We start from the raw sequence: 26892 nt of genomic DNA, 5'->3' as shown, positions 1-26892 counted from the left end.
TACTTATAAATGGTTGAAAAATTATCCCAAATTTCTACATTCTGAAACAGAAGTGTTTTTACTTTACTATTTTTATTTTTGGCAGAACATTCCTTATTTTGGAGTGGGATGGTGGAGAGACTGGGGTCTCACTGTTAGTGGCAATTTGGGCCTTACCAGCACATGAGCCCCTGCTGGAAAACGGGACGCCCTGCACATGTCAGCACTGGTCTACCAGGTGCCTACGTGCCACAGATGCTGGGCCCTAAACATGCTTGATGGGGTTGCGTGGTTTGATGAGGACAACTGAGTAATACACTGAAGAAGGCCCCAGACTGTCAGCAGTGTGACTGTGGGCAATCATTTAAGGTGAGTTTGAGGTTACTTATCTTTACATTGTTAAAAGCACCACCAAATACAAATGGTTGCTGTGAGTAATATGTAAAAGAAAATACTAGGTAAACTTCAAGGTGTTTTGATGAGAGAGGTACTGCAACAAAAGCACACACAGCACCCAAAAGACAAATCAATTTCAAAATTATTCTATAAATTAAGAAATGAAATAGGTCAGATTCTTCTACTAAAGATTATTAATTACATCAGAATGACAATCAGATGAATTAGAAACTGAAGCATTTAAGTCTTTCAGAAGCAAATGGTCATGTAAATTAAGTTCTGAAGGGAATAATTTACCTCATCTTGTAGTGACTCTTCAACCTGTTCATCATAGTCTTCATCTTGTCTTTTAACTAAAACACACCCAAATAAATGTTTTTAAATGATCACCAAAATGGTCAAGGATTGCACTCAGAAATAAAAGCATGGAAAACTTACCTTGTCGCAACTCTTGATTTTTAAAATGTTCTTCAAGCTTTGCTTTCAATATACCTCCCAGTTCTTCAAAGTGTTCGTTATTAAGGCATCCATCTCCCATTACTTCAGTGCACTAATGAGGTTGAGGAAACAAACCAACCCATAAGATTAAGGGTGTTTAGAGTCAGAAGTTAAACTCAATTAAGAATCACATGGAAAAATGAACACAGTTCAATATCCTAGAAGATTAATGATTTAAAAAAATATATTTTTATTTTAAACATCCCTGAGCATACCTTACATGCCAGGCATTAAGCAGGTGCTTAGAATTCATGATGGAACAGATATATCCCAGCCAGTAAGGAACACAATACATATGTACTCTATACACACAACATACAAAGAGAACACTGAATAAAAGGTATACTTGTCCTGGAAGGGCCTTATAGGTAGAGGGAATGATAGGGGTAAAGGTAAGGAAAAACAGAAAAGATTCTGAATTGCAGGAGTGTAAATGAAGACAAATAGATGCTGAAGAACTTTAAATGGAGCTTGGAGCCCACTATGGAGCTGTGCGTGATGGGAGTAACACAGTGAGCACAAACGGAAGTGACTCAATAAAGAGCAAGTTAGTGCTTGAGAAAAGGAGAATGAACTGGGAGGAAAAGAGAGACTTTTGGACTAGACCAAATGAGGCTACTTCAACAACACAAATAAGAGATGGGGCAATGGGTAAAAAATAGAGAGGAATTTAGGAAAGTGAACAGGATAGAAACTAGACATGAATTGCAGATGACGCCCAACCTTCTGTAGTTAGATTTTTAGGTACAAGATGGTAGAAACTAATGAAGACTGAGATTCAAGAGTTTTGAGAACTCCTTCTGCTTTTCCAAAGAATGTGAGTTTCCATGCCTTTGTCTGTATCATTCCCTCTACCTATACTGCCCTTCCAAGGAAAAATTTACCCATTCTTCAATGTCTACTATTAAACCAAAATAATACCACTAAAATATTAAAATTAAAAAAAATTAACACTTTAAGTAAAAAAAATCATTTATGCTATATAGCATATGAAGAAATCTAACTTCCCCCTAATTTATTTAGCAAGACCAATAAATGAACACACAACCTTATACATATTCTTTAAGAGAGAAATATTCACCTTTGCAAAAGAATGCATTATTTCTGAGAGGACATCTGAATCTGGTTCCGTGCCAATGGCCTTGATTAGAGCATCACACATAAAATGCCACATCTGTGTGAGATACTCAGGACCTCGGACTCTTGCACACTCCAGGAGAAGAGGCATGGATTCTGCTGCTGCTACTCGAACACGTTTTATCGTTAAGGAACTGCAATCACTAATGAACTTCAAAAGACTGTTCTATCATTTTGCTTACTTAAACATTAAAGGGTTCACTATGCTAGTGTTAGACAACTTCTGTTTATCTAAGACAGCTATCTAAGAGCTTGTGTTAAATATAAAGTATATATAAAAATAGAAAATTCTCCCTGTCCACAAGACATACCTCCTGTCTCCTCTCTCACCTACAATAGAAAAGGAATGAATCCTATGGCAGAGAGTGAAGGGTCTCCTACTGCTCAAATATAACCCAAAACACAAAAATGACTGTTGGACTTCTGACCACTGGAGTGTGTCTCAGGTGTACCCACCCCTAAACCTTAGGTAATGCATGTTTCTAATAAATGCAACTGACGCTATGATTTTCCTGAGAAAAACCAGACGAACTCTTCCTATACTAGCTTTTTCGGTTTTTCAATAAAGATTAAGTTGCCTCTTCCTACCTAATCCCATTTGTAAAATACAGTCTTGATAACATCCTCTTAAAAGCAATTCTGCTTCGTCCTCTGGCTCCTGGGAAGTTAAGTCTCTGCTGGGCAAAAGCCATACTCCGTATAGGATACCACTATAAGAGACTGGATGAGAAATATAATGAAGGGGCTTTGGAGTCAGATCTGGGTTTCGGTTCAGGCTCTACCCTCTCTAGGACTGTCCTCATTTTACTCACCTATGAAATTGTATGTGTCTATGTGAGTGTGTAAAGGCATAAAAATGTACCTGTAGGTATTAATTATGGCTATAATTATGTTTAGGAGGAAAATATTAACAAGCAGATTAACCAAGAGATGTTTTGTCCCAAAAGTGCTATTCACATTTGAAATGCAGGATTTTCTCTGCTATGGAAAGTTAATTATCAGTGGGTCTCTAACCTATTAAGAAAGGTCTTATTTGCTTAATATAACCAAAAGATATTTGAGAAAAATAGCAACTATATACAATTGTAAACATTTGCTAACTAAGTATCAGTCCTTAAAATCCTTAACTGGGGCACAGAAAACTGACAACCAGAGGGTAAGAAACATTTCCTTTTCCATTCACATTTTGGCACAAGGTGAAAAAAGGCACAGGCAGAGAACAAAATTTATAATCTTAAACTAGAGTTAGTGCAAACACAAGCAATAATGCTGATGTATACCTTAGTTAACACAAAGTCTAATAGTTGAAGAAGTTACAATTTTAACTAAATCTAGACATGCTTTGTGTAGGATATCATCATGGAAATAAAATTTCAGTAAAGGGACCATCAGTTTGACAACCTGTTCAGTGTACTCCACAAAGCCTTCCTTTAATTCCTTAGCATAGCAAACCTGAAACCAAAGTATTGGAAAAGAAATCAAGATTCATGTTAGTTTGTAGGCATTAATATTCATTAATATAACAGCAAAATCATAAGGACCACAGAATGTTGTATTTTGACTAGAACTACATTTAAAGTAGCACGCGGGACTGTCAAACTAGTTTTTTAACTAAAAAGAACTTTAAGAGGAAAAGGGCCATGAAATGATTGTAGTATGCGACGTCATTCAAAAGATGAAATAGTTCCTATTTTTATTTCTTATGTGTGGGAGAATTTAGCAGAAGTTTCAGTAATATATAAAACAAAACGTATCACTTAATTGAAGAAAAATACTTCTAAAAGAAAATAGTTCTAAAAGATATAAAAAACCCAAAAACTTCAGTTTACTGTAGCACTTCATTTACTTTGTAAATCTGATGCAAACAGGCTTATGTTATTTTGTATTTTTAAGAAATCATTTTAACAGAGAAACAGAAAAAAAGCACTGTCTTTAAAACAATTGTTTCTTCAGTCTTTTCTGGTACATAAAAGATTGAATAATTTTCTTTAAAGAGGCCACTATTTGCATTTGCTGTCTAGTTAAGAGAGCAAAAAAAACAAAAACCCACCACCACAAAAATCCAAAATGTTTATAATTTATAGGCATTAAGTGATAAGAATAAATTCAAACACTTTTAAATGAATTAAAGAGAACACAATAACATTATTAATGCAAAACAAAATTTAAGCCACTTTTATTCAGGTTTATTTAACTGCTAAATCCGGAATTTACCATAATTTCTTAACTCTAACTTTTAAAATATATATTATCCTTCACTCTGTCTAAAACACATGCTCGTAAGAAAACAAAACTTATGAACTTTAAGAACTTAAAACATATACACACATCATAATACCATAAGAGATAATGACCAAACATTTTGATTTTCCTGCCATGTCTATTTTTTTTTACATAACTGAAATTATAAGTTTTGTTTTCCTTTTAATATCACAAGCACATTTCTGTTCGTTTAAAAAATATTCCATGGCACCTAGTATAGACTAAGCATAGAATAGACAAAAATCCTTCCCTCATGTAGCTTATATTGTAAACGCTTTGTAATGGCTGTATAATATTTCAGGGCACAGTAATTTATCAACCATCTTCATACTAACAGGCACTTGGGCTGTTCATTGTTCTTTTGCTATTAAAAATACCATCAATAAGGAAAGGTTTCATCCACATAATTTTTTAAAAATAGAAATCTGGAAGGTCAAAATGTTTCTACATTTTACTTTTTAAGAAATATAATATCCCTGTCTCTTCAAAATAATTCCTTTAGCAGCTATTAAAAGCACTCCTATGAAATGCATACAAATGTATTATGAGAGGATATAAAATAAAGTTTAGTAAAACTAGTGATCTCTTACCAACATCTGGCAAGCAGTTGACTTTTCTTCCAGACCTGCAGTTTTAATACCAAAACTCTGCTGATCTCCAAGGTTCACAAATTCCCAACCGTCATCATCACTCATATTCTCCATGTCTTGGGCTATTAACAGGGAAGAAAACAATGCATATGAAAAATAGCAACAGAGAGAAATATTATAACCGATATATCCTTGTGAAGACACCTACTATCTAAAAGGGCTACTTCAGGCTTAATGGAAGCTGTCTTCATTAATGGCCCCATAACCACTGGAAGGTATTGCTGAAATTCTTTTCCAAGGATTTTGCACATTCTGGCCCATGCTGAGATCATGTAAGAGATCTGGGAAGACATTTAAAACAATGGGTAAATACAATATGATAAGGAAGCCATTTCCCTATTTCATAAAAAGCATATTTTATAGATATGTTCATGGCACTTTAAGCAATAAGGGCATTTTTAAAGGTCACACACTTAGAATGTTCAGAATCAATAGTGAAATCTCTCTATACACTGGGATAAGGGCAGCAGGTGAGCAAAAGAGAACTAGGACCTTGCCTATTTTTTCTTATTTTCAAGAAGCAATTACATACATATAGCTTTCTCTTTTAGCATCTAAAACCAAGTATGTCAACTCCTAGGCACTAATATTTTGAAGGCAAAAACATATTTTATCTTACTTTGCATCCCTACTCCTGGGCACTCCATTTATTAAAACCCAAAAAACAAACATCCCTTTCTCTTAGCTGTTATAATTTTCTGCTTACGTAGCTAAGTATACTGAAGACACCCTCCTACTACTGTGTTTACATAGGTTTAATCACTGCCAATTACCTACAGAGAATCTGGTTCTCTGTAACCCCAAAAGTGATTTTTACCCTCCCAACATTTATCTGCCAGTCTACCTATTTATCTATTGCACATGCACAGACACAAGCCCCACCTCTTACTAACAATATTTTTAAGTGTAAAAATTACATTCCAGTTATGTATTGGCTGTTTTCCATATACCAGGCATTGTACTATATGCTGATACAAAAAGGCAAACAAAAGGTCTTGTCTTTGCCACCCTCCCAACAGCTTGCAGTCCCACTGTTAGCAGTCTGTTAAATATCCCTCCAGACTTTTACCTCTATGTATAAACATACATGTATATTTGTATGTCATTTTGCAAAGAAAGCAAAACAATAAAGCATATGCTTTCTTTGCAAAATGGCACGTTTTCCTATTTAAACTATGGAAACAATTACAGTGTGGCTATGTAAAGTCAAAATTTAATTCAACAATTGAATTTACTGAGTACCTTGTTGTATGTTAGGCATTGGGAATACCATTAAGATTATGACAGACATTCACGATGTTACTATAACAATGTTCTAACTGCCCACCATCGAGACTGACCCAATCAGGAAAGTCTTGCAAAGGATGAGAACTATAAGCAGGGGTTAGCTGAACACGCGCGTGCGTGCGTGTGTGTGTGTGTGTGGCAGGGGTTCCTTCTGAGCTAATGGAAAGTTTGTTCATAGGCAGAGAGAGGAGAGCACAGTGTGTTCTGTGATTGTTGGGTTTCTGTATTTCTCTTTTGATAGGGGAGGGAAGTTATGCAGCCTGCAAAGGGTAAGACACACAAATGGAGATGTCTAGTTAAGTGGTTGGATAAATGGACCTTGAACTCTGGAGAAAGATCTGGAAGTCAAAAGCATACAGAGGAAAGCTAAAGCCATGCCTGTGGATGACAGTGCTCTAGGGCAGCAAGAAGAAAGCCTAGGATACAACCCACGAGCATCAAAACTTGAATTAGAGAGTGGAAGCAGCTTAAAGCAGATTGAGAAAAAAATGGCTTGAGAAGCAGAAGGAAAACCAGTGAAGAATGTCTCTGATACTAGGGGTTGAGAGTATCTCAAGAATCATATCACTTTTTTTTTTTCCACATTTAACCTTGTGCTGTTCAAAATTCATTAATGCATCAAGGCAAATGCATTAATCCTGCTTACCTGAGGGTCATCATCTTCCATGTCATTGAAATCTGTCTGGGTCTTTAACAACAGCTGCATCACATCTGATGCATCTTGCATGAACTAGAGGAAAATATGTGCAAAATAACACCAACATTACTAGTGTATATTGGATCAGAGAGATACTTATTGATACCTAATTTTGTTTCTTGTGTAATAACAAAATATTCCCTCTAAAATTGACTACATTTTCTTCATGGGTCATAACTCCCACAGATAAAACTATTATACTGAAAAATTCTCATATACATTGCAACAGATTTAGAGCTCTTTCTAGAAAAATATGTTTTCCACTGAAGGTCAAAGCAAACTGTAGTATGAAGATATTTCTAATGGCATCTGGTGCTGGTCTATGGCTTGTGTATTTTAAGTAGTAAAATTTAATTCAAATCCAGGAAGAAAACTTTAGATTGCCGTAGGATTCACCACACAATGACTTTATTTTGTATATGATTTTTATTTAACTGTTATAGTTCTGGTAATCTCCACAGCATAATCAGGCAGTGTTTTACAGACAGTTTGAAAACCAGACGTATAGAATATTTGTAAAACATACAAATGTTTTACTGGTATAATAAACACACAAATGTTTTTACCATTGGTCATTATGGTCAACTTTCCACAGAAAACAGTTTAAAAGTTACTATTGATGCTAGTTTTGGAGAGGGCAAGACTGAGAGGTTCCATGTTGATTTCACAGGGTCACAACGTGAGGGGTCAATGACAGAGAAACTTCTTTTCAATCAACTTGAACAACTCTGAGACATTGGCAGAGAAAACCACACTGGCCAAGAGTACTTGCTAATTATATTTTTTCTGCAGAGCTATATGCACACAGATCTCCCTCTTGGGACACTTGATGCATTTTGGATTAACAGGGAAGCAATTGGTGTGTTTCCAAAGACATGTTTAAAAGGGAACTAAAGGGCCGGGTGCAATGGGCTCAAGTCTGTAATCCTAGCACTCTGTGAGGCCAAAGTGGGCGGATCATCTGAGCTCATGAGTTCGAGATCAGCCTGAGCAAGAGCGAGACCCCGTCTCTACTAAAAATAGAAAGAAATTAGCTGGACAACTAAAAATATATAGAAAAAATTAGCCCGGCATGGTGGCGCATGCCTGTAGTCCCAGCTACTTGGGAGGCTGAGGCAGAAGGATTTCTTGAGCCCAGGAGTTTGAGGTTGCTGTGAGCTAGGCTGACGCCACAGAATTCTATCCCGGGCAACAGAGTGAGACTCTATCTCAAAAAATAAATAAATAAATAAATACATAAAGGGAACTAAACATGAGGATGTTGAACTCCATGTGTCTCCCACGAGACAGGCATTTGTGGTAGTGACAGGGGGTGGTGTCAAAAACATAACTGAGTTAAGAAGAAACCTTAATATAACAATGAACAAACGAAAGCAACAATTCATTTATATATAAAAGCAGGAATAATACGAAAGGAGAGTAAGATGAAGTTAAAAAACAAGCATCCGGAAAACCAATTTATCAAAAGAAAAAGGCCCCTCTAAGTAACCCCAACACCGCCATAGCTGAATTACATACAGCAAATTTAACATAATATAAATCACTTACCTTTTCCTTCCCAACAGCTAGACCAATAAGGCTGATGCATTCGATAGTTTTTCCTCTCAGAAGTCTGAGTTCCTTTTGAACTGCATTCTCTACAATGTGCTTCAGTGACGGCATAAATAAATCATAGTAAGGGACAAATTTTTCTTCTGCAGTATCTGCAACTGATGCAATGGATGTCACAACTTGTTCCAGAACTAACTTGGTGCCTTTCTGAATCAACTAGGAGAAGGAAGACATGCAAATTACTTAAATGGAAAACTGGAAGAAATATTTAAATTTACTACTCCCTTCAAGTTCTTTAATGCTTTTCTGAAATAGCAAACTAAGACCATTTCTCCAGAAGGCAGAAGGAGAGACTATAGGTTTTGGAGGAAATTTCTATAAAAAGAACCCATGTTTATTTATGTGGGATTTTCTCTCTCTTCTGTTAATATAGCACCCTCTACTCAATTTTGCTCTATCTCAAAGCACAGTTAGTTCTTGAGTACAAATATGGACTCTTCTTAAATTTTTTGTGTCCATCAAGCTCAATGCCTACTCTTCATACTTATTTTTTCTTCACTGATTTCCACTACTTACTATTGTATTTCGTGCTGTCTACTGTGATGTGGCAAAAACTCCTTTTTTGGCCTCTTCTTTGTCTCCTAGCCAACTCTCCCCAGAAGATCCCACCAAGGAGCCCTGCTGCACCCCCTACACCTATTTCTCCATCTGGTGAAACAGATGAAATGACTCTTTTCTCTGCACCAAAGATATACAGTGTTTTCTGACCCAGCTAGTAACAAATGTTTATTAGGAATCTGCCACTGGGCCCACCCTGTCACCTAGCACTATTTTTAATAATTCCTTATTGATTCATACGAAGACCTGACCCAGTAAGTACTCCAGATTTTCTTTATTTCTCTCATCAACTGCAACCACATTCTCAGCAGAGATCTTTACCTTACAAACTTTACCATGTCCTGAAGAAGTTATCTTGCCCTCTTCCTCTCTCATCTTGTGTATCTCAACATCTGCCCCATGTTGAGCATGTTGACCATGCCGCTGCCCTCAGGGAAATGTGTTTCCTCCTCTGCTAGGCTACCCCTCTCTTCACACAACTCTTGCTTGTGAATAATTCTCCTCCTTCCATCCCATCTCAGCAACTCTTTCCATCGCAATCTTTAAAAAACCCACACATTGCCCCTCTGGGCAGGGGACACAGAGACCCTCACACCATAGCCTCTTGCTCAAACCTACTTATAAAGTCATGTTGGATCCATCTATTTCTGATTAAAAAACAACTTACCCGCCTTGAACTTGGGTCCACCTCTGTCTGCCTTCAGATATACGAATGTTTCCTTTATCATATTCTTAGTCTGTCATCCGACACTGAACACTCAGGCCTGTGTTTGAAAGTCCTCTTTCTTTGGCTTCTGAGACACTATATTTCTTGTTTTTCTCCTTGCTCTCTGACCAATCACCAGTGCTATGCAATCTGTGGTTTGTAAACTGTTTTTTTACCGGTCCATAATTAAGTATAGGAATTAAGAGTGCTAGAAACTTTTATAGCAATTGAACTGTAGGTTTATGTCTGTTGAATCCAACAGCATTCATTTCATTTTTATAGCAGTAAAATGTATTTTCATTGTATTTGACAACAAACTGGGCCTCAATCTTTGCTTTTTTTATCTACACTGCTGCACTATCACTCAATTGTTTTCAGGTTGCATCCCTTACTTAAGCTGTAACTAAAACCATTTAGTAGTACTTGGATAGCCAGACCCTATTAAAAAAATTTGACACATTTAAACCAAAAAGGATGCTGTTTTCTGTATCTTCTCTATTTCTGTAGCCCTGGTTAGAAGATGGTTAATATTTTTTTACTTGTTTTCCCTCCTTAAATTCAAACTGGCAGAAACAAATTTTTAATGCTTCCTATAAAATGCCTTTTAGAATCACCTCTTCCCCCTAATTTCCACTATTATCATCCAAGCTCCCGGACAATGAAAGTATGATGGTCTTGCCTTAAATTTTCTCCCTTTTTATTTATGCCTCATAATGCTACCACACTAATTTCCTACAATCATATCATCATTTCCTACAGCACTTTAGGATATAGAATGGTTCTTCCAAATTTACACAAATCAGAGTTCAAAAACTCCTCTGCTTTGTTTTCAGGGCAATCCATACCCTGATTTTACCTAACCTCTAGGCCGTATCTTTCCCAATTCCAATTATCAGCCCATGCTCTGCTCAAGCCTGAATTACTCTACTCATTATTCTAGTTTCAAACATCTTCCTCTGTCTTTAACTTTCAATTCTTTTTTTTTTTTTTTTTTTTTTTTTGAGACAGAGTCTCACTCTGTTGCCCAGGCTAGAGTGAGTGCCGTGGCGTCAGCCTAGCTCACAGCAACCTCAAACTCCTGAGCTCAAGCGATCCTACTGTCTCAGCCTCCCGAGTAGCTGGGACTACAGGCATGCACCACCATGCCCGGCTAATTTTTTCTATATATATATATTTTTTAGCTGTCCATATAATTTCTTTCTATTTTTAGTAGAGATGGGGTCTCGCTCTTGCTCAGGCTGGTCTCGAACTCCTGAGCTCAAACGATCCGCCCACCTCGGCCTCCCAGAGTGCTAGGATTACAGGCGTGAGCCACCGCGCCCGGCCAACTTTCAATTCTTTATTGTCATATTTAAAGTCTCTCTTTCTCCAGTTCTTACCCATCAAATCAACACAAATTAAGCTACAAATAGGGGGCTTAAAGATCTTAAAACTTACCTCTTGAAGCTTAAGTACCATAATGGAATGCAGATGTTTCACCAAATTATCTAAATATGGAATAAGCAGTGACTTGGGACAGTCTTCAGTAAAGTTAATGAGAGCAGCAGCCGCATGGGCCTGCACCCGTTGATTGCCTTGGTCTTCCATGGTCTGCAGCAGAGCTGCAATTACCTGTGGAGTAAAAACAAATAAGCATACAACTTGAAATGTTCACCCTTCTTCCTAGAGTCTGATTTGAATGTTTTAGGACTTGATGCTTACCTTCTCATGAAATTTCTTTTGGAAACCAGGCGCAAAATCTGTAGCCATCTGTCCCACAGCATTACAGGCTGCATACCTTACTCTTGGATGCTGGAATATGTTCCCTTGTATTAGTAAGGGCAGTAGGTTCCCATGTGAAAGTATGGTAATAATTATGAATCAAATATTTACTGGTACTTACAGGATCCTGAAGGAAAAGCAAAACAAAATTTACTATCTCGTTTAGAATTCCTTCCATTTGCTGGTGGCACCCTTCACCAATGGCAGATAAGGCCATCAATCCTGCATGCCGGTATTTCCAGTCAGCTACAAAAAAGAATTATACATGAAAGAATAGCAATTAGACACTACAAACATGTCATTCTGGTAGTCAGAAGTATAAAAGAGTTCTCTTTATTTGAAAAGAGTAACTAAAACTTTTATAAAAGGGTCTTTATATGTATATATGAAATATGAAAACTTTTTATTAGAAAATAGCCAGAAAAAGTGCCCAACTAGGCTATTTCAGAGTGGTTACGTCACATAAGCATTTCTTTTCCAAAGGTTAAATGACAATATGATAGCAAAGAGGGTATCAGTATTTTTATTCACTACTTAAGAGACTTTCTTCCCATAAGATTTACTATAAGCAATAAATACCTGGATTCTCCTGTCACATACAGTTTATTGAACATAGATTTAAATTGCAATGGTCACACTTTTTTAAAAAGAAAAAAAGCTAAAGAGAAACAATGGTGCTTTTAAAGAGTTTTTATTTAATAATATGGTAAATGAATATGGAGGAACCTTATTTGTATTCTAATATTAATAATTTTTATTTGTTGCATCTGTTGGTAAGGCAAAAACTAAAATTTTAAAAAAATGCTATTTGCTTTTTGGTTAATAGAATATTAGCTAACCAATGTTTACTTCACTGTACTTTATATTCTATTCTAATATATATAATTCCCCTATCACTTCTTTTTTTTTTTTTTTTTAAAAGACAGTGTCTTGCTTTGTCACCCAGGCTGGAATGCAGTGGTCCGATCATAGCTCACTGCAACCTCACACTCCTGGGCTCAAGTGATCCTCCTGCCTCAGTCTCCCAAAGTGCTGAGATTATAGACGTGAGCTACTACACCCAGCTCCTATTATTTCTATTTACTATGCTATACTAATGCAGGCTAGAATGCTTCAAATTCGTTGTGAAGCAAAGAAAGAAGCATATAAACATATAAGGCTAGGGTCTAATATATTCAGTGGTTCTCCAAGCAGTAGTTCTCAAAGTGGGCCCTGAGAATCCTGGGATTCTCTGAGGTCTTTTCAGAAGGTCTATGAGGTCAAAACTATTGTCATAGTATTCTTTCACTTTCATTTTGAGGGTATAATGAAGTACTCCACAGATTACAACATGTATGAAATTCCAAGAGACTGAATGCAGAAGCAGATGTAAGAATTCAGCTGTCTTAAGATATTTAAAAATGTCTACATAAATGCAAAAGGTTCGTTTTCATTAACTAACTTTGTTTTGGAAAATAGTCATTCTTCATAAAAATGGTATTTCTGCTAATGTGTAATGCGTCCATTTTTATTATTTGTAAATGAATATTTTAAATTTTTGTCTTAATTTCTAATAAAATAAACATTGATATAACCACCCACACAAACAAAAGCACTCTGGGATCCTCAGTAATTTTTACAAGTATAAAGGAGTCCAGAGATTAGGAAGTTTGAGAACTGCTGGTATAAGGGATTAACTAAGCTGTAGAAAAATCCTAAATTGTATCAGACTCAATTTTTCACTTTGTGGGGCCCAATATTCATGTAAAGTAACTAATTCTACAATAAAGGATTTCTGAAAAATTCCTAATGTTGCATTAAATATTAAAACTTTATTATTTACAATAACATATTATATAATGTTTTTAATTGATTTCATTACTCAATATACTATTAAGCCAAAATTTCTGAACTGAGGAATAATCCTAGGAGACAAATATATCAATATCTGATACTAATCTTTGCATATCTGGCTTAATTTAATGAAGAAACGTAATATATGCTTACTGATGTAGAATGATGTCCATATTTGGTTCAGAGAGCAAAAAAAAAGATAAGCCTCATATATTCCCAATGTGTAGATTTCCTAAAAGTATGTTCAGCAGACTGTGATGGTAAGGGTAGGGGGATCTGGAAATGGTTCTCCTCTGAGTTTTAAGATTAAAAAAAAAAATTCCTGTTTATTACTTAAAGCAAAAACAGTAAAACTATTTTTAAAAATGAGAGTGGGGGCATATGTTTTCTTAGAGTTAAAAAAACATTCAATGGGGAAAAAACTAGACTGTTTTAGACAAAAAGATATTATTCAAGTTATTCTCCCAATGGCATTACTTACTATATATTTTCAAACTGAGAAACAGGTATCATTTAGCACTGTTACAGCATTTTTCACAAACATTAAATACATCTTTGGATCCTAACCCCCATTCTGGGTGTAGGGCAGATATCATTTTCCTATTTGGCAGATGAAGAAACCAAAGTACAAAAAGCCTTGCTGAAAATCGTACATTTAGCAATAAACAAGGTATTTATTAAGAGTTCACTGCCATATATGAAAAGCTTTCTGCACTCAGCTAGAGAGTTGTAGCAGACAAATTCTTTAGCTACAAACCACAAGAAATCTATTTGAAGAGCAGTGTGAATCAATGGAGAAACACTTGATAGCTGGCTGACCTTGTACACTTTTTAATGTCTCAGCTTCACTTTCTTCGTCTAAAATATGGAAAAGCTAGATATATTCTTTCTAGCAGCTCTTGTAGGTCAAGCAATCTGTGATGTTGTCTCTATCCTTTTGGAAAAAGAACCTCCAAAAGTTTGGGGGGAGAAAACGAAAACTACTATTCAAGACCGAAATATAAAATCACATCATTAAACAAGGATAATGGCTAGAGTTCTCAATAACTCACTTTCACTTGGACCTGGTATTGTGCTCTCTGTTTTACTACTGTAAGATCCTGTAGCAATGGTTTGACCCTCATATCTGTATCTTGTAATCTACCCTACAGATATAAATATTCATGCAAGATAAGCCAGAATTTCTGTAGAAGAGTGTTTGTATTAGTATTATTTGTAATCAACAAAAACTATTAGCATTTAATGGGAATTGTAGAATGCTAGGCAGCTGCTAAAAAAATGAGGTAGGCTGTTAAGTAACGATATGATAAACTGTTGAGCAAAACCTTAATACAAATATGATGTCTGTATATTCACATTAAAAAAACCCTGCATACATGAATAATGAGGTCAGAGAAGAGTCTCAGAGAACTGTTGACAGTGGTTAACTCTGAATATGAACTAAAGGACTTGTAATTTATATACTTCTGGAATTTAAATTTTTTAAAAAACATCATGCATGTTAATTTTGTAATTAAAAAAACACCAATTAAATTAAAACATACACAGCAGTAAACTCTGGTCTTGATGTAAACTACAGCTGCAAAGGCTGAAAACTGACCAAATATGTGTTAGGGAAACATTTGTAGAAATAAAGAAGCGGCGGCTGGGCACAGTGGCTCACGCCTGTAATCCTAGCACTCTCGGAGGCTGAGGCAGGAGGATCACTTGAGCTCAGGTGTTTGAGACCAGCCTGGACACACCAAGACCCCGTGTCCCTACCAAAACTAGGAAAAAATCAGCTGGATGTAGTGATATGCACCTATAGTCCTAGCTAACTTGGGAGGTTGAGGCATAAGATCGCTTGAGTCCAGGAGTTTGAGGTTGCTGTGAGCTAGGCTGATGCCAGGGCATTCTAGCCTGGGCAACAGAACAAGACTGTCTCAAAAAAAAAAAAAAAAAAAAAGGAAAGAAAAGAAGTGGCTTCTCTTTTGATAATAAAAGACAGAATTTCTTCTTTTACACCCAAGATATTGGATGAAGGAAGATTGTGTGAATCAAACATGCTAATACTTCAAAAACATTCAAATAACTATGACATATTGAAACTCAAATCTAAATATCTCTGGCTAGGGAATAAATCTATAAATTTTCTTTAGAATTTATAATTTTTTTCCTATACTCAAGCTAATTCTGTGGAGGGAGAATTGAATAATATTATCAGTAGTCAGGAAAAACATTCTTTAGCATATGACTGAATGGTTCCAGGCCCAGGCAGGAGGAACACTTGAGGCCAGGAGTTCAAGACCAGCCTGGGCAACAAAGCAAGATGCCATCTCTATAAAAAATAAGAAAACAAAAATAAAAACAAAAAAACTTAGCCAGGAATGGTGGCATGTGCCTGTAGTCCCAGCTATTCGGGAGGCTGAGATTAGAGGATCACTTGAGCCCAAGAGTTCAAGGCACAGTGAACTGTGATTGTGCCACTGCATTCCAGTCTGTGCAACACAGCGAGACCCCCCAAGAAAAGAAGAAAAAAAAAAAAAAAAAAAAAAAACACTGAATGGTTCCAAAGAGGATTAAATAGAATTTTATCAGTAGAATATTAAGAATTAGGTTAAATACAGACTATAAAAAGCAAGATTAATTTTTTAAACAGTCTAAATATATAGAGCTTAAAATTTAGAAAGCCACATACCACTAATCTAGCATTTGAAGGACATAAAACTTACGATTTTGAAGCATTTGCATAATGTGTTCCTTGATCATTGGTAGAACGAGTTTTCCACCAAGTCCACAAGCCATTCGGTCTAAAGCACTCTCACCAGCAACTGCATTGCTAAACACACAAAATAATGTATTCAATATATCACACAGACATATTTCTAAACATGTTATTAAATTAGGACTGAGAAAATTTAAGCAGTCTTTAAATGTGGTATTGAAGTTGTGGGTTTAAAACCTTACAGTTTAAAGAAAAGGCAAATAAAATTTTTTATTATGATTCGGTATAGTTTTTAAAAATCTCATGGCTGATTCTTATTTTTCAAGACTCCTTTCACCTCACTGGCTAAAAACTATTCTCAGAAATAGTTTCTGACTTTAAAGACTCAGAGGTGAAAGCAAGAGTGTTGAAGAGACTCTCATATATCTCATCTCCTAGAAATAGATCCTTCAAAGTTATCAATGAACAGAACACAGAAAACTGAAAAGGGTGCTGAGAATGTGTATGATTTTCCCCTCTCTGTGTTTATTCATCTTTAAAGGGGTGCAAGGTGCACTGCCAAAAACTGCACAGGTAAAACTCAGTTCTAGCATCTTCACTGAAAACTGAAAAGATATGAGGATAAAAGCATTGCACACTTATTCTGTCTTGAAACTGCAAGATTAGTAATGAGACTGCCATGTGCATGATCTTTAACTGCTCTGTGAGGACAACAGTATAAAGATGAAGCTATAAATGATCTAATATCTCGTCCCGAAAATACATTTATGCCTTGTTTACTCATAGATAAGAAAATCTTATTCATCTAGTCCAGAAAAGTTTCTTACACCACATAAGCTTAAGTTTTGTTTACAGGGCAAGTTAAAGAACAAGTAGCAGCATGTTATAGTAATTGAGTCAGAGAAAGGAAATACAACCTACTAGCCTTCTCTTCAGCCCTATCAGGTGGTTCCCAGTGAAGGATTACTTTCATATACTTCAAAACAGCATTGAAGCCAGAAATCAGTCACTTTTAATAATGGGATTAAGCCTCAAGAATGCACCAAATATTCTGTAAGCCCAATGTCTTCAATTCTTATCTTAATTAAACCTAGTAGCTTATAATGACTACCACCAGTCTCTGAGAGGAATAATTTCAGCTCTTTTTTTTTTTTTTTTTTTTGAGACAGAGTCTCACTCTGTTGCTCAGGCTAGAGTGAGTGCCGTGGCGTCAGCCTAGCTCACAGCAACCTCAAACTCCTGAGCTCAAGGGATCCTCCTGTCTCAGCCTCCCGAGTAGCTGGGACTACAGGCATGCGCCACCATGCCCGGCTAATTTTTTCTATATATATTTTTAGCTGTCCATATAATTTCTTTCTATTTTTAGTAGAGGTGGGGTCTCGCTCTTGCTCAGGCTGGTCTCGAACTCCTGAGCTCAAACGATCCTCCCACCTCGGCCTCCCAGAGTGCTAGGATTACAGGCGTGAGCCACCGCGCCCGGCCAATTTCAGCTCTTTTTAAGAATGGGTGGTAGTATGATACGCTGGGAAGAATATAAGAAATGGTATTAAATCCCAGTCCACTAACTGGCTACATAATCTCAGACAAATGACTTCACTCTCCATTTCTGCATCTATAATACAACATACCTTTGGGACTACTGAAAAAGACAACTAAAATAACAGAACTCTTAAGTGCTATGTTTCATATACATTTAAGGGGCTACAATCATTAGCACTGCACAGCAAATACAGGCGATTTTGGTTCACTTTTGTATAATGAAATGGGAACCTCCTAAGCAAAAATAAATAATCACAATAGTAATTCCTATATTACTGTCATCCAGTGTAAAAATCTTGTCACCACTGCTTTCTTTCTATCCTAAAGTTAATTTGCTTCATATTGGGAAAATACAGTGCTCTGCAGGAAATTTTGCTGAAACAACTATTCTAAGTGAGGTCTATACATATAAAAACATTTATTACAATAAAGCTTCTTTATACTTATTACAAAAGATACTCTGACTTCCTTGCTTGTTGTTGTAGGTATTTTTCCTTTCCTGATTACAAAATAGTTTTATGTATTATCTATTTACCAATAAAATAAAGTGTTTTAGGAACACACAATTTTAATACAAATTATACATGAAAAATAAATTACTGCTTATAACATGCGCTGTAGAAATGCATACATCAGAAAGGCAGTGTCCCATATCCCAAAGTTAAAAGTTTACTTGTGGGTTAGAGTACAGTGGTAAAGAGATGGCCCTTGTAGCCCTAGGGGTCTCACTGCTACTCTTGTCTGTGTGATTACCTGTCAAAATCGTCATCTTCTAGTTCATCAGCATTTGCCCAGTCCTCATCCTCTTCCAGATCAACCATCATTGCTAACATCTGAGGAACTAAAAGTAAACAATTATTTCATACCTGAAGATGGGCTTTATTTTGTCTTTACCACTATTTATAAACAACAATTTTAAGATTTACTTTGTCTCTAGGAGAGTGAGACAAAATAATTATTTGCCTATGCTCCCCCAAATCTGTTCATTTTTAACCTTTTGCCCTATTTGCTTTATATCCTGTTTTCTTTAAAAAGTAACATTAAGTCAAACCTCACTATGAACTTCCCAAATGCTATTGCATTTTCCACCTCTCACCAGAAGCACCATCACGAAATGAATATTTAACATTCCCAAAGTGTTTTTACACTTGAACTACAGATTTACATATCTACATACAAAATTATAGTACTATTTCAAGATTTTATTTTTTGCATAATAATATAATTTATGTACCTTTCACAATTTGTTTTGTCAACACACAGGGATTTCATTTTAATTACCTCACAGCATTCTATCATACAAAACATACCTCCCTGCCCAGCTGATGAACATTTTGGATGTTTCCAATTTTTTTCCTCTTAAAAATTGGCTTTGATGAGATTACTGTATGTCTCCTTTTTGACAAGTGAAAATCTGGGCATGAAACTGTTACAAGTATCTTCAATATTACTAAAAATCATCAAATTCCTCTGCACAGCTATTGCACAGACTTACATTCCTATGAGAAGTTTAAGAGGAGGCCTGTCTTATTTCACAACAATGTGTGAAGTGCCCTGGAGCTGGAATAAGAGTCCTCTCAGCTCCACATCTTTTATCAACACTTCACAATGTCAAAGTTTCTGACAACGTGTATCCCACAATTATACTTGTTTTTACTGACACTCAGCATGATTCATTAGTGATTTCAGATTCCTCTTTTATGAATTTCCTATTCTTAGCCCTTGTCTATTTTCTAAAATTTTGTTGACTGTGTGCACTATAATTGTTTTCTCCCAGTTTGTGGCTTTTTGTTTCACTTACTGTGTATTTGGTTGGTCAAAAAAGTTTTAGTATTTGCAAATTTAGCAATGTTTACATCTACAGTTTGTGATTCTGAGACTTAAAAAAATTCTTCTCTACTATTAAACTTTACTTGTCAAAAGTATCTGTTAAAATTTGGGTCTTTGATCAACCCCAAATTGTTTTCTATAATCTGGGGTTGGGATTTTTTTTTTTCCATAGAAATAACCAGTTGTCCCAACAACCTTTAATGAATAATCTTTTTAAGTCAGCTTTGTTTTCAAGTGTGCCAATCTCTCCCTTTTGTTCTATCTGATCCACTGTCTACATGTGCACCCCAACAAATTCTAAATTTGCATAGATGATAGGGCAAGATCTCAACTTTGTTCGTCAAGATTGTCTTGGCTACTCCAGACCTTGTGTTCTTCCATAAGAATTTCAGAATCAATTCTACCATGACTAACCCTATTGGGATTTTGACTAAAATGATAACTGAACTTACAGGTTAATCTGAAAACTAATAATTAGTTCTATTAGACTTTCAACTTTCTCCTTAAAGGTCTTAATACATCTTTTCATTTATTCCCAGGTATTACAAGTCATGCCTGTTATTACACGATTTTTTCTTTCCTAGTAAATTTTCCAGTGATTATTATGTATTATTATTTTTTACGGTCTCAAATCTAACAACCTTACTAAACCCTTTGATCGGTTCTAACAGTCTGTGGATTCTTACATATTTTTTTGTAGACAATAATCACATGGCCTACAAATGAGCAATTTTTTGTTTCCAATTTTTATACCTACTTTTATCTTTCAATACATTGTCTGGGACTGTCACTACAACAGAGATAATAACAGAGGAGATACTTTTCTTGTTCCTAGCCTTAACAGGAAAGTATCTAAAATCCCACTACTACCTAAGTATAAGATAAATAAAAGGTAGATGCCACTACAAAATAAATCTGGCAATGTATTTCCTTTCTAAATCAAGTGTTCAAATACTCCTTAGCTCATGAAGAAATGGCTAGGCCAGAAAATGATCATGTTAGCTCCCAAACCCTTATCCCAGCACAACAAAACTTTAAAGTAATATGTCTATGGCACAATAGGCATTGTTCTCCTGCAAAGAGGGTCTATAAAACAAAGCAACCAGAGTGTTAGATTTGTGTTCTAATCCTATATTCATTGGTAACTAGTACAGTTAGGTTGTCTTGGTTTTCAGTTTACTACTACATGTCTATCCCCTCTGAATTATTTTTAACTGTGCTCAATATGTCATACAAATGACATAAAAGAGTCTGTCACAATCCACTGTAGAAATTTTAAATAACACTAGGTTTTCAGGGTGTTTGCAAAGTCTTAAAAGCACAGCCACAATGTTGGGTCCATGTGCGTTATGTATGGTGATGGATTTAACCAGATTCATCTGCTTTTGAAAGGATATTCAATATATTCTCAACAAATTTGAGAAACTACACAATCCTTAGCAAATTTATCCAAAAATTTTGCCACATTACACATAAACTATTTGAAGACCTTTGACTTACTAGTCTGTGCAACAATATTGGTATGTTTTCTTAACATAGCAGCAGCAGTCTCAGAGAGGGTGACGATCACTTCAAGGGCAAGCTGGCGTTGCATATTATTGAGGCTAGTGTCTCCACACAACTACAAAGAAGACATATTTATACACACTTAATAGCTTAGACTAGACCCTGAAAATAACAAGCAGAATATTTACTGATACATTTAATCTACCTTTAGACTTAGCTGTAGAGTTGCTTCCAAGTGAGGACGCAAATACTTTGGAACTGTATCTGCAATCTCAACGAGGGACTTTAGGACCGAATCATCATTCTGGTAGCATGAGTCATTTACAGCCTAGAAAAGATGAAACAAAAAAAAGTCTGTGTTCAAGACTCACTTTATGATGCATGATTTGCCAGAACATTCCTAAGAGGCCGACAATAGAGAACTAAATAATTTAGCAATCTACATTATGCAAATGTTCTAACAGGTACTCGTACATCTTCCTTTTGACAGATGTACTAGAAACATACAAAACAGATTAAAATCTAAGTCAAAATTAAACACAGTAAAACTATAGTAACTGCTACAACAAAACAAGGCAGCAAAGGAATTATTTTTTTCGGCATCTATGTCCTAATCTTTTTCATACACATAGTGAATACTAGATCCTATGATATATTTGAAGTGTCCGATATTACCCATTTTATTTCTCCTTGATGTTAAGTGTGGTCACTGTGCTATTTAAGTTTGCATTTTGTACCTACCATTGTCTATTTTAGAATAATAACTTCTAGAAGTTCTGGCGACATTTTAACTTACTCTAAATTCAGAGGAAGAAAATCTCTGGGATTAATTTCAACAGTGAATAACCCAAGATTTTAGATAATAAACTACTAAAGCAATATAGCAAGCTACAGTTAGTGTTTTGTCATTGACCTAAACTATCATTTTAGTGTGATAGTATGGGGAATGGGGAGAAAAGTTTTACTAAATGCTGTTAATAACTCTTTATAACGTGGAAACCTTCGATTTTAGCTCCTTTAAGTCCTTTCTCAGTTTCTCAAGAGGAATGCTATTTCTCCCAGGAGGTACTTCTTGATTGTCACATGATTAACAATGGGCAAAGGCCAGTGATACAGTTTGGATATTTGTCCCCTCCAAATCCCATGCTGAAATCTGATCCCCAATGTTGGAAATGGAGCCTGATGGAATGTGTTTGGGTCATTGGGGTGGATCCCTCACGAATGACTTGGTGCTGTCCTAGTGTTAACGAGTGAGTTCTCATTCTATTACCTCCCATGAGAATAAATTGTTAAAAAGAACCTGGCACCTCCCTCCTATTTCCTTCCTCATGCCATGTGATATCTGCTTCCCTTTGCCTTCTGCCATGAGTGGAAGCTTCCTGAAGCCCAAACCAGAAGCAGATGCTGGCATCATGGTTCTTATATAGCCTGTAGAATCGTGAGCGGAATAAACCTCTTTTCCGTTTAAATTACCCAGCCTCTAGGCTGGGCACGGTGGCTCACGCCTGTAATCCTAGCACTCTGGGAGGCCCAGGTGGGTGGATCGCTCAAGGTCAGGAGTTTGAGACCAGCCTGAGCAAGAGCAAGACCCCATCTCTACTATAAATAGAAAGAAATTATCTGGCCAACTAAAAATATACATAGAAAAAATTAGCCGGCCATGGTGGCGCATGCCTGTAGTCTCAGCTACTCGGGAGGCTGAGGCAGTAGGATCGCTTAAACCCAGGAGTTTGAGGTTGCCGTGAGCTAGGCTGACGCCACGGTACTCACTCTAGCCCGGGCAACAGAGTGAGACCTTGTCTCAAAAAAAACAATAAAATAAAGTAAATAAATCACCCAGCCTCAGGTACTCCTTTACAACACAGGTATTCCTATTCCAACGCAAACACACACCTACAAGGTACTCATATGATCTTCTCAGCAGGCATCTCACATGATCACAAATGCCAGACATTCATGATGACCTGAACCTAGAACCTAACTCACAAATTATTTTTTGCCTGATTTTAATAGAGTTACCCTCCCTCACCAATATAATTACTATATAAATCAAGAGCAGATACTCAAATTGAGAATCCCAAATCCAAAAATCTTGAAATGCTCCAAAATCCTAAACTTTCTGAGCACAGACGTGACACTCAAAGAAAATACTGGAGGCATTTTGGATTTTCCAATTTGGGATGCTCAGCAAGTATAATGCAAATATAGTATACCAAAATCTGAAAATCCAAAATCTAAAACACTTGTAAGCATTCCACATAAAGGATACTCAAACTGTACGTCTGTAGCAGTCCAGTTTTAGTTATACTGCATTTACACAGATCACTTAGATATCACCTAGTCAACTGTGTCTTTTAGTGTAGTTATGTCTGAGCATTTACATATGAAAAAGTATGTCATTTTGTTACATGTTACTTTCTTTTTATTTCTTCTTTGTATATAGTTGGGGCCATATGTTATTTTTAAAATTTGTGCATGCACCCGAGTTACATTACCTATGCATTTTGTTTTAGGGTTGTATATGGGAAGTTACAAAATATGTGCCATTAACAGGGGGTTTGGAGTCTGACATGATTGAGAATCACTGTTCTAATTCATCCAATCTTATTTTGCTTTCTGATTAAAGCAAAAGGTATCCTTAAAACATTAACTTATCCTTAGGAACTAACAATGTCGATTAACCACTAACTACATACTTTATATAAGACAAACTTTATAAGCCCTGGAGTTAAGAGTAAGGATTTTGCAGTTTGATCTGGGTTTGAATCTTGATTCTACCACTTACCAACACTGAAGGCTTAGGCATGTTTTTTATCCTCTTTTCCTTATGTAAAATGGCCGTTAAACTTCATAGATTATTTGGCTGATTTAATGGAAATAACCTATGTGACTTTATATTCAATGACAAGCATATAATCGCTTATACCATTTGCATTATAGAAAAATTTTCTAACTCTAAATATTTCCATACAGTAAAAAAGACTTTCAAAGGCAATAAATGTAAGCTCAGTGGAGACAGAGATTTGCATGTTTTATTCACTGCCATATCCCTAGTGCCAGTACTTAATTAAATAAATGAATATTTGTTCTATAGTGAATATTCTACAGAACTCTGATGAGAATTTAAATGAATGAAACCAAAAGAAGATATAATTATGACTTATTCTATACCATTTTTATACCTGTAAGAATCCGGGTAGCAAATCTGCAAAATGTTTGAACAAAGCAACATTATGCTCATTTGCAAGTATAAATGCAGCTGTGGCTCTAGCAGATAATGTCCTGATCTAAAATGAAGAGAGTAAAAATGTCAAACATGAGAAATTTTTGATGAATGCAAGTTCAAATTTTCTTACTTAGGATGAAATTTTTCTTTATTAATAAAACTAGTGCTTATATTTGACTTATAAAAGTAAAAACAATAGTCTAATACATTATTGTCTTTCACAAGTTAGATTAAATTAGATGTTAATATTTATGAAATTGAAATTATTTACCGATGGGTGCTCCTGATCTTGCATACACTGAACTAACATCCGTTTGATGACGTCTAAATAGTGCTGCTGTTGGTTCCCAAAAATTCCAGGAAAATTCCTAAAAAGTAATCCAAAGCACTCTTTAAAAGCTATATTGTATCTTAAGCTGCATCATATCCTAGTTAAGTACAAGTTAGAATCTCTAACAAACTGTTTATCTGACTCAAAAATATGCATAATCCTTAGGCCGAACATCATCTACCTACTCTGCAAGCAATCCCCTTTTTGGGTTAAGTGAATGGAAACAAACATACTGGAGAAGTCTAGGCTGGGAGGAGAGGCTGCTCAGCATCCACACCCAGTCCCAGGCTTTCTCTCAGCCAGAAGCTGACCTGGAGTGCAGAATGGGACAAGAGCAACCAAGAGTTTTCAGATGGTTACTGTAGTAATTATACTCTCTGACCATTCACTCCTAGCCTTGGTGGCCCAGGTAATCTGAGTTCTGCCCTATTTAATTTGGTAAACAAACTCAATGCTTTTACTTAAATTCTTTCATCTGGATTACTGATATAAACAAGATACATCTGACAACTAAGTTGGAAAATTATGTACTGTCTAAAATGTATATGATCTTGACAAATTATAAATTCAATACATTGATTATATCTTAAATGCAGTAAAAACTATGCTAACATAGTAGGGCAAAAAATGATCACTTAATTCTAAACTTAGACCATTTACCTGTAAATATACAGAAATTTGTTAAAATATTAAAAAGCTTGGTCACAGAAGACCCAGGAAACATAATGGGGATTCACCAACACTCTCCTCATTTTCAAGATACCATTATTAAAGCAGTTTTCTAAAAGCTATATTTGGTACTGTGTTAATCTTCAAATAAAAAAAGAAGAAGCTGTTGAAGAAAAATTTCAGAATCATAAAAGACAAAAAGAAAACTGTAGAGAACCCTGTGTACAAATTGGATCATAATGTAAAAGTCTTTTTATTCTTTTTATAATTTTGCTTCCAACACAAATATGAAGCTTATCTAAAGGTATTATTTTAAGTCTAAAAAGTTAAATTAGTCTAAACCAGTCAATTGAAATGTTTTGGGCATTCAGGAAATTAAAGTTTTCAAAAAAATTAGATCAATGTATGTACCAGAAAATGTGAAGGGCAGCTTCCCGTAGTCCCACATTTTGAGAGCTGACTGAATCAAAAAGGAACTTCAAACCTTCAGGCCACTGGTTGTTGCCATCTTCATCTAAAAGTAAAGAAATCCAGGCACAAAATGTGTAAGTAAAAATTTCGAGTTATTAAGGGTGAATCCTTTCATTTCATAAGCTTCATCCAAAATATGTAGTGAAAAATGTCACTTGCTGTAAAAATACCAATAAAATTAAGTTCTTTAACCAAAAAAGTTGCATGATAATCTTGTTTAAAAAAACCACAACTGTGTATTTGGGTTACATAAGCACAGATATTAGCAGTGTTTGTTTCTAACGAGTGGAATTTGGAGAGAAGGCAGCAGTTTTAACTGTACAAATATTTGATTAATAGAATCCTTTATATATACTATTATCTTTTTTGTTTGTTTGTTTTTTTATATATAGAAACGTGGTCTTGCTCTTACTCAGGCTGGTCTTAAACTCTTGAGCTCAAGCAATCCTTCCGCCTCAGCCTCCTAGAGCGCTAGGATTATAGGCATGAGTCACCACACCCAGCCAATATATACTATTGTTATTAAAGAGTTTAAAAAGTCGGTAAAGTTAATATTTGGTAGCAAAGTCTTGAAACCAGAACAATTATTACTTTCAAACTGCAGAAGACATCACAGTGGAAATCCAAGTAACCAGAGAGGGTGCTCATACTTTGTAGTTTAGTGCTATAGGATGTTATCAATGTGTTTACTCTTTTAACATGATTTTAAAAGATTTTTAATGACACTTGTATAAAAACAAGTAACCATAAAAATCTTTTATGCCACTTATGAAACTCTCTGGTTATACTGTCAGAAAGACCTTAAGAGTTGTAGAAATTATAGACAAGTTATAGACTTTCTTTTTAATTTTCCTTCTATATTTGAACTTTTGTGAAATGACAAGTATGCTGCTTAGCTCACATTAAAAAAGCAAAACACCCTTAATCTGTCCCTTTAACATGAAGATGATGCTTTGACAAATCGAATCCAGATGCTTATCAAGAAAATAATCCGGCCAGGCGCGGTGGCTCACGCCTGTAATCCTAGCACTCTGGGAGGCCGAGGTGGGCGGATCGTTTGAGCTCAGGAGTTGGAGACCAGCCTGAGCAAGAGCGAGACCCCATCTCTACTAAAAATATAAAAGAAATTATATGCACAGCTAAAATATATATATAGAAAAAATTAGCCGGGCATGGTGGTGCATGCCTGTAGTCCCAGCTACTCGGGAGGCTGAGACAGGAGGATCACTTGAGCCCAGGAG

At 35.8% G+C, this 26892-nt stretch overlaps 1 protein-coding gene across 2 annotated transcripts in view; it reads right to left on the bottom strand.

The window, feature by feature from the left end:
• Positions 1–26892, bottom strand: part of IPO5 (importin 5) — a 60611-nt gene that overhangs the window by 7244 nt on the left and 26475 nt on the right. The window contains exons 6-23 of one of the 2 annotated variants that reach the window (XM_069467049.1): positions 25592–25694; positions 24452–24548; positions 24137–24241; positions 21160–21282; positions 20949–21069; positions 18372–18459; positions 16087–16193; positions 11664–11788; positions 11483–11572; positions 11219–11392; positions 8455–8673; positions 6856–6939; positions 5071–5203; positions 4863–4984; positions 3366–3462; positions 1955–2127; positions 814–925; positions 673–728 (exon numbers count right to left, since the gene is read on the bottom strand). In XM_069467049.1, the coding sequence (XP_069323150.1) occupies positions 673–728; positions 814–925; positions 1955–2127; positions 3366–3462; positions 4863–4984; positions 5071–5203; positions 6856–6939; positions 8455–8673; positions 11219–11392; positions 11483–11572; positions 11664–11788; positions 16087–16193; positions 18372–18459; positions 20949–21069; positions 21160–21282; positions 24137–24241; positions 24452–24548; positions 25592–25694 (2129 nt within the window). The remainder of the gene's footprint in view (positions 1–672; positions 729–813; positions 926–1954; positions 2128–3365; positions 3463–4862; positions 4985–5070; positions 5204–6855; positions 6940–8454; positions 8674–11218; positions 11393–11482; positions 11573–11663; positions 11789–16086; positions 16194–18371; positions 18460–20948; positions 21070–21159; positions 21283–24136; positions 24242–24451; positions 24549–25591; positions 25695–26892) is intronic. The other variant, XM_069467050.1, reaches the window with a different exon arrangement.

This window comes from Eulemur rufifrons, chromosome 4 (genome assembly GCF_041146395.1).
Source record: "Eulemur rufifrons isolate Redbay chromosome 4, OSU_ERuf_1, whole genome shotgun sequence".
NCBI lineage: Eukaryota > Metazoa > Chordata > Mammalia > Primates > Lemuridae > Eulemur > Eulemur rufifrons.
The sequence above is the reverse complement of the archived record's forward strand: the minus strand, read 5'-3'. Positions and strand labels throughout refer to the sequence as shown.